The following is a 9235-nucleotide window of genomic DNA, read 5'->3' as shown; positions in this document are numbered from 1 at the left end:
ATTATTAATAGAAATAGTTATTTATAAACTTTTTTTTATTATCTAAATTTTGACTAAATTTTTTACTTTAATATTTCTTGAGTTATCTGACTTTGGAATAAATTCAATTTTTTATCCATTTCTCAACTATAGTTAGCATTAATAAAAGAAGTACAGTTGATTCTTATTAGTTTTTAATCAGTCTTTAAGCATGTCACTTGGGAGTGCAAAAAATGGGAGTTAAAATGGGCGTGCAAAAAAAAATTTTGGAGATGTCCCAGCAACTGGATTCCTTTTTTCAGGACTTATACCTATTTCTGGAACCTAATATTGTGACCTCGGGCTAATATAATAAACAAACTGGGTTAATAACAATAATGGTGCAAGTTAATATCTGGTAAGTGAAGAAGGAAACAATATACTTTGATTAGATTTTGATTAAGGTCCTAAGTTAAAGCTTAAAACACTTTAGGAAGCTTAGCAGCATCAAGACATTATACATAGTTTTTATTAGCTTATTTTCCTGATAGGAAAGGACAATAGTACTACATGAAAGCAAATGTCCATCTTTCGAAACAAAATTTCTCTGTACCTCTTTGAACCAAATACTTTGGCCTAAGATGTGCCTTGTTTCATTGTGTTTTGCGGTATTATACTATTGGCAGAAGATGGTTTGAAAAATTATTCATTAACAGACTCTGAAGATGATTCAGCCATGATCAGTTTACCCAAAGGGTACATTAAAAGTAATTGATATGAAAGTTATAGCTTTACCATCACTCTTCACATTATTTATCAAACACTATTTTATGAAACATTCCTATGCTCGGCTGAAAATGTGTTAAAGACAGATAAAATGGAATATTCAAACATATTTACATCAGGAACACAGGGGTCAACAGTCAGGATAAGCTTAACAGTACCTATAACTATCAGAATAAGCCAGTGACATTTCTCCAGAAAAGGCAGGACCACTAGGACAAGAATTACTAAATCAAATCCTTTCCCTAAATTTGGGTCATAGTAATTTAGTACAACTCCTACTGTATCCTACAGTAGACTAACCCCAAATTATGGGCAGGTGGTCGTATGACCTTGCATATTGTTCATATATTTTACCAACAAAATACTTACCTTGGAGCTTTAAGGACAATACCACCATTCATTTTATTAGTCATGTGAGCTAAGCTAGAATTGTTCCTTAACCCTTATTTTAAGCTTCATTTATGAAATAAAGACATTACATTATTTTTGAGGAAAATATACCTGGATACAAGGGTTTTGATTAGGGATTGCTTTATAGTTTCTCTATAGTCATTACAGTAACAATTTAAATATATAGAGCTTAGATGTAGATAATCATATGTAGGCTGTGTTTTCTGTATTGCAGTGGACAATTTTGCTTTAACACTCCATTTCAACAATAAAAGTATAGGATTTGTTAAAATGGTTCATTAGCACTAAAGAAATTTGAAGATGAGTTCGTCAAGAGGGAAGCCAAAATTCATGTCCTGGATAGTTGGTTGTGGTCAGAAAGTATTGAAGCATTTTTATAATCAGCCAACATTTTTTTCAGAGTATCACAAAGTGCAGCCAATATAATCTTGCAGTACAGATTTCCTTTAATTTACATATATTGTTAATGCAATAACAAAAATATGACGGGTATTCAGATAAATACTGCAGGAACAACTCAAAAGATGCATACAGTATAATGAATATATTTATTTATATACATAAATCATGCTAGTTGATTTAATATATATCTTTTAAATTTTACTGAAGATACATTCAATATTTATGAAGATATGCTTAATTCTCAAAGACATTGTTCATTTTTGGCACAGGGCTTTTGAAGGAGTCAAAATTACTTGTATGCAAGAATGCCCCTGATGTTTACAATGTGTAACAATTAACCTAGTCACTGGGATGAAATATGTGATCATAGTGGTATGATCATGGTGATAAGCTTGCTTAATACTTGAAATGAATTTAGTTTAGATTGCTGGAAATGGTTTTGTTTAACAAATTAAAACTATAACTTCAATTAAAGTCTGCTTGAAGACAGAAATCTGATGACAAATAGCAGATACTTCATACCCTGCCCTGACAGAACCATTTTCTTGTACATGCCTAAACCTGGTTGTAAACTATGAAGAATTTAAGTGCTTTATTAGTATAGAAACTATTTGAGTACTAGGGGAAAATGTTTTGGAAAGTGGAAATTTTTAATGCAAGCAAAAAAGCAGATTAAAAGTCATAAAAAAATTAGAGGTGCCTGATGATAAAAAGATGTATGCTTTTTAAGAAAAACCAATTAAGTCTAGTTTATTAGCTTTAGTCAGGAGAAGAAACATAGACATATTTACTACTGGTATTTAAAACACGCTTTATATCTCCTGTTTAATAAAATAGGAATTATATTCTGATATCTTAGGTAGGCAAATAAGGCATCCAATCACCACATCCAAAATGTAATAAACTGCCTTTATTTCACACACAGGATATATATCTAATAATGCGAAGTCATGACACAATTATCTTAGAAAAGCCCACTGTGGATCCACAAGATCCATAACAATATATAAGAAACTTGTAATTACAGAAACCATCTTAGTTGCATTCTATAGGAAAGTTGTTTATGTCCTTGTGTTTTTCAGGAAAGACAAACGGCAGTGGGAGGGAAACCCTTCTGTAACCTGGGCAGCTCGTTTATTATAGTAAGCACTGCTTTTGATGACAACACCTATAGGAATGAAGATGTCAGAAATGCTATGAATAGTTGACAGAGGGTTCACTGAACTGGAACACTTCCTCATCGTAAAGGTCTTCTGGCAACTCTTCATCTCCATCAGCGAAAAAAGTAGGAAATGGAAGGTTTTCGAACCCTTGTTGTCTGACAGCGAGTGTTGTGTCAGTGACCTAGAAAACCGGACAAGAAAAAAATGACATTTGATTTTCATGCAAAAAAATGCCTTTGTTCTCTATATAGGTTGATCAAACAACTTAATATCTTTTTATTAAATACAGCAATAAGCTGGGCTTATTCCCTACAACAAAAGCATATTGCATCTAGATAAATAAGGATTCTGTACAACATTACTTATATTTTAGACCATTCTAAACTGTCCAACACATTGATTACCAGTTACGCTTTACTAGGCTTTATATGGATAAAAGCTGTCAATAAATACACTATGACACGCAGTTAATTTGGTAAAATGAATGCTCAAAAAGAATAATAATTTTAACAAACCTTGCTTAGTAGATAAATAGGCCCCACTAGTACATATTAAACATGTTTCCATACACCTTACAGAATGATTGAAAGTAGTATATAATACAATCACGGTATAAAAGGTACAACACGCTATCACATGAACCCATATACAGGAATGTGAAAGGAAAACTGTACACAAGTACACTTTTTTTTTTTTTTCTTAACTGTGCTTGAATTTTGCTCCAAGGACTACTGAAACTACCAAATAAGCAGTCTATTAGGATTTATATTATTATGGTCATTGGTAATAGTAAACTGGTAACAACCAATATATTCTATTTCTATTCTAAAGAGAACATACTGCAATGGGGATAACTTGAAAGGAGAATACCTGCATTAAATCATTGCAGGTGCAGTGCAATAGTCTCTTGGTTGATCTGAATGGCTATTATAGATATGTAGGTCCATTTCCATAATCTTAATAAAATGTACAAGCATACTACTGATTATTACAGAACAAAGAATAGTAATCAAGTCTAATGTGTAGTTATGCATAGCAGTCCATAAGATTTTAGTTACTATTATTATTAATAAACAGGGTTTAAATAGTGCCAACATATTACGCAGCGCTGCAACATATTACGCAGTGTACTTTAGTCAGTTAAAGGGTAATTGCTACCAGGCTGCTATACATCACTAATCATCATTACTACCTCACTGCATAGGCTCCCAGTAGAGTTGAATAAATCTGTATAAACTGAAATCAGAGCCAAAGCAGACCTAATAACAGATATGGTTGATGTGCTGACTTGTCTACATCTTCAATATTTCACAAGGAAGATGTGCAGAAATATAGAGGTGTAATACATAACCCGCACACAGTCCTGGTATGTAGTTCACCCACAATTCTATGCTCTAGTGGTACATGGCAAATTGTTTTTAAGATTTACCCAGTCCCCCAAAGATTAAAATCTGAAAAAAATTGTAATATGGAGACATTTTCACACTTGACGTTGTTAGGGGATAGACAATACCAGTTCCATTACATAGCAGGTAACTTAATTTCAGCTCTATATTTCCACACTTTTGCATAGGGCCTCAAAGGTGGACACTGCATGGCACATTGGGTTGGTGGAAGGATAGGGAAGTGGAGACATTTTTTTTTTCATTGACACTGTATAAGCAAACTGACATTTTAGGATGTTTAGTTATATCTTTTTGTTGGTACACAAATGCTAATAAAGAAAATTTAGGCAGCTATCTGTGTTTATATATATATATATATATATTTTCTCTTTCTGTAGATTAAGCCATACATGGCAGAATTTGTTTAATAAAGAGCATCACAAAGCTTTAGAAGCAACCATGTGCTTAGCAGTGACAATTTGCCCAATATTAAGTAGATACCACAAATAGGAGTATGTTATATCTGTGGACACGGTCTCCAAAATCTGATTTATATTCTAGGCTGTATTTTTTTATTTTCACAATAGGAGATGGAAGGCTTTGTAAACAATACTTTAAGCTGGATTACTTGTATACCTAAACCCTGCTCTGGGCATTTCCTCGGCCTCACATTTCCTTTGTTGTATGTCACAACGCTCAAGTTCTGGAATCATGCCCTGTGAATCATTTAAGAAGCTTTTTTTTGTTCTTTAGTGATATTTTCTTAAGTATTAGTTCACACACCAGGGTTCTAGAGGCTTTCTAGAAATCCTATAGCAGAGCAGAGGATGTTACTGCATATGTCCTTGTAAATGAGATGTGGGGATTGCAATCAAATAGGGGGCTTAAAATACAAAATACACTTAAAAGAATAAAAAAAACAAGCTAGACCTGGTAAATACAACAGTACAGCAGAAAAGAAGCACTCGGAGTAATATTAGTTTTCCCTCAGGCATTCGGTACCAAGCACAACAAAATTAACACAAATAGATATCTTCATAAAGTTCATTTCTCAGCTGTCCTTAGCTGCACTTAAATGACTTAAATAGGCTGAAGAAGTAAAAGATGCCTATTACTGGAATTACTGCAGAAATTATACCTGTGCTTAGGTATGTGTTTAACTAAAAATGTTCTCTGTCAATCTGGTCCATACACTACAGCTCAATTATGTGGCTCCTTTTACTGCTTTCTCTCTTTGAGTTGTCACATAAGTCACATTCATTTACACTGCATGAATTTTCATAAATGTATCTATCGAAGTACTAATCAATACAAAGCTGCATTTGTGTCTATATCTGACTGTAGTTTATCAGTTATTGTATTTTTTTTAATGAACAGTGTGTTCTGCATTACAAAGGGATGTTTAAGTTGCCAACCTTACTTTTTACTGAAATATTAGCATGTGACTAATATAAGCCGCTGCTTGTTTGGTCATTTTTGTGTTGATTAGTATTAGGAGAGGGCCTAAAAAAGCCTAGGAAAGGACCCAAGCACCAAGTTTCATTTTTCCATATTGGCAATGGCAGCTCACATATTTCCCAGAAAGGTCCACTTTAAAGTAAATACCTCTGAGAACACAGTAATCTTGTTCCACAAAGTACACCACATTCCCATGGCAATTATTTGCATTCAAATAGCTTTATTTTTTGTTGGAGGATTAATACATTCCATAGAGGAAAATCTGAACAAAAGCAGTATTTCTGTATTATTACAATCCGCAGCAACTTCCACAGCCATATCTCATCGCAGCTATCAAGATCCGACTTCTTAGAATGTGACAGCAAAGGGAAGCCACTTTTCCCAGCTGCCAGAGAATAGCTTGTGCAATTGAAAATCTATTCACTTCTGTCAGGTCAGGAACTTTCATATGCTTGTGAATGCAGCATTTTTTTTTTCTCTATAAGGCATAATTTCAACTACAGAAGCATGCAAGGCTAAAAATAAAGCCATGGGGACATTACAACAAACGTCACACCGCAAATTAATGTTTAGGGCTCACAGCTATGTTTCCATATATAATGGCTGTGCATACACATGTACATTCATCTTAACATGTAGAAAACAACACACATCAGATTCCACCATATCTTTATTTTACCAAAAATGATGGGAAAAACTAAATAGACCCCATGATTCAAATAAATATACAACCATCTTCAGCAGCAATAACTTGAAGTAATTATTTTCTGTATCACTATGAGTTGGTCACTATTCCTTGGAATATTGCTTAATTTTATTGATTTATGCAGGCATCCCTTTATGCACAGCTCTCACAGCATTTTGATCAGGTTAAGGTTTGGACTTGGCTGTTGCAACATGTTGATTTTTTTTTTCTTTTTGTTGTACAACCTGACTTTGGCCAAGCTTTAGCAAGTCACACAGTTGGCTTTACACCTTACTCTATTATAATGTAATATGTAAAATGGTGGACTTCAAATTGTTTGGAAATTACCTTATAATCAGTTCCAGATTGATGAGCAGCAACAATTGGTTATCTAAGATCATTGCTGATCTGTGCTAAATCCAATTGAAATGTTGTGGTAAGACCTAAAGCAAGCAGTTCATGTGAGAAAACCCACAAACATTCAATAGCTGAACAAGTTCTGTGTGGTGGATTGGACTAAAAATGCCCCGAGTTGATGTGCGGAACTAATCAACAGTTGCTGCAAACGTTTAGTTGCATTTGTTGCTGCACTAGGGGGTCACACTAAATACTGAGAGCTTGATTCGCTAACTTTTGCCACACAGATATATTTTTGGATCATTTCAAAAATATGACTAAATATAATAATTTTTGTATACCTTGGTTTTCTTCATTTACGACTTTAAAAAAATCAAATGATGTTTTAAGTCACACTATAAAATATAGAAAATTTTAAAGGTATTATTTAATGTGTTTTGGTAATATCAATGCATGGCTAGTTGACTGGAAAGCGCAAAGTTCTATGACAGGTGCACTCCAAAGTTCTAAAATATGTGGTATGTTTAACCATTAGCAGGTAAATGGCAGTTTTGTTTAAACTGCAGGTCTGCATGTTACAAATGCCAATTTAAAAATAAATGTAACACATTTACTTTTACCAACACTGGCAGCAGTGGGAAAGGTGAGGGGTCAACAGACATAGCTTAATAACAATACATAGGTTGGCTTCATTCTCACAGGCGGAAAGTAAAATCAATTCATCATCTCCATTAAATGGCAAAGCTCAACATATCACAGAACAGAGGGAAGAGAAATTCTGTCTGTATAAAGAATCAAAAGAAGAGGAATTTTCCTAAAGAATGCATCTCATGATGCCAGATAGTCAGAAATAGGAGGAAGCGCTCTGAACTGTCACTCACCAAGTAAAGGTTTGACAGGAGATTGGCAGTTTTGTATTCTTGAGGTGCATCGGAACAGAATGCTCTAATTCTGCACAGCTATCAATTTATACACTTCAACATTCAACATTTACCAGCTCTTGCAGATGGATCAGTATAAAAACAGTACAGGTATGCAATCAGTACACAGGCTTGATTTGTATAGCAGATATTTTTAGGGGAGCAGTCAGGTTTTCTGACATATATATTTTTCATTAGAAGCCGGTTTTAATATTTCACAAATTTTCCAAACCCTAAGCATACAAGGACACTATACTCAAAAAATATGATTTTGACACAAAACCTTTTAAATTGGTCTCAGAAATGTTTGTCTGAAGAAAAATAGGACAACTGTTCGCTGTAACCAATCAGGTGAAATCTCTCACTTCATTAGTTTAAAAGTCGATTGGGTGCCTTTTCGACATCTCCAGCTTAAAATTAGCAGGATTCATTAGTGGAGTGACTGATCCAGCAAATTAATCTGACTTCTGTTGTCAGTTGAGAAGTGATTATTTTCCCTAGATGGAGAATGCATTGCAAGAGACTTTGTTTAGTCTTCTCTTCTTTATAATTGTCAGTAATAAAATAAAAATTTGAAGGACTCTGGTCAGAGTTTAGCCCTTTTACCATGTTGGCAAACCCTTGTCCTAAACTGGGAAAATTAGTGAAAGGCTTGTGCTCCACTGAGGTGGCACCAAGTCACTTTTATATAATGTCCTCTTTCTTGTCCTTTAATACAATAATCCCCATTCCTGCCAAACACAGCTCTCAGCAAGGTGCATGGAATGTTGCATGCTTTTTGAAGGATGCAGCTCACAGCAATGGAGCAACTACTCCGAGTGTTGTCATAGAGGCAATTACACCACTATTTTAGAAAATCTGCTTGAAAGAAATATGTGCCGTTTGCTTCTAAAAATGCTGGATGCCAAATTATCATACCGTTTCAGTGACTTTGATACTTTCTGAGCCCTTAACCTAAAAGATAATTGCAGATAGGGACATCTGACTTCACCTCCTGCATGCCTTTTTTTGGTGAGAAACTCAAAGTATTGAAGACCAACAACCAGACTGGGATTTTAAGTAATATATTGACAGCAGCAGTTTATATATTTCCTTTGTCACAAGCTTCTGTAAGACAGTTTGTTCCGCATTTCACTTCTAGAGGAAGGAGAAAAGTGGTAACGTTTGTCAACTTTTGTAAGTAAAGCCCCTTTATTACTTGCCGTCGACTGGCACCAAGGCACGAGAATAATTCTTCTTTACATCATTTGGATTGGAAGTCAAGAAGTGTTAAGCATCATGATCAAGTTCAGTGTATTCAAATCTCCATGGGACATGTCCTTAATTAAAAAGAAGCCAGCAGCACACTGATGATGTTCACATGTAATACAGCTTTACTAAAGCAGACAATACACAAAGAAGTCTGATCATGGATCTGCCCACTCTAAAGTCTTTCACCCTGGGATGTGCTTAATTTTAGTGGCCTCTATGTCTAAGCATTCAAGCTTTGGAGAACTGTTAGGGTTCTTAGGCTTTAGAGAGAAGTGACCTTCTTTTACATATGGTGAACATTTAAAAGGCACTGAAGGTGGCCTTCACCAAACACTCACTGAAGGTAAATTATTCACTGTAACTGACCAGGATGAATCACCTACAATGAAAGTTTAGTGAAAGCCACTTTCACAGCTTTTTAAATACCCCATGTCCATCTATCCCTACTTCATAGTAACT

The 9235-nt window shown here is 34.6% G+C and overlaps 1 protein-coding gene across 1 annotated transcript in view; it reads right to left on the bottom strand.

The window, feature by feature from the left end:
- Positions 1-1684: 1684 nt before the first annotated feature.
- Positions 1685-9235, bottom strand: part of MRPL3 (mitochondrial ribosomal protein L3) — a 51027-nt gene continuing 43476 nt past the window's right edge. The window contains exon 10 of the mRNA XM_072412321.1: positions 1685-2901. Coding sequence (XP_072268422.1) covers positions 2752-2901 — 150 coding nt within the window. The 3' untranslated portion in view covers positions 1685-2751. The remainder of the gene's footprint in view (positions 2902-9235) is intronic.

The sequence above is a fragment of the Pyxicephalus adspersus genome, chromosome 5, assembly GCF_032062135.1.
Source record: "Pyxicephalus adspersus chromosome 5, UCB_Pads_2.0, whole genome shotgun sequence".
In the NCBI taxonomy this organism is placed as follows: domain Eukaryota; kingdom Metazoa; phylum Chordata; class Amphibia; order Anura; family Pyxicephalidae; genus Pyxicephalus; species Pyxicephalus adspersus.
Note: the sequence above shows the minus strand (reverse complement) of the source record. Positions and strands in the feature narration are given on the sequence as shown.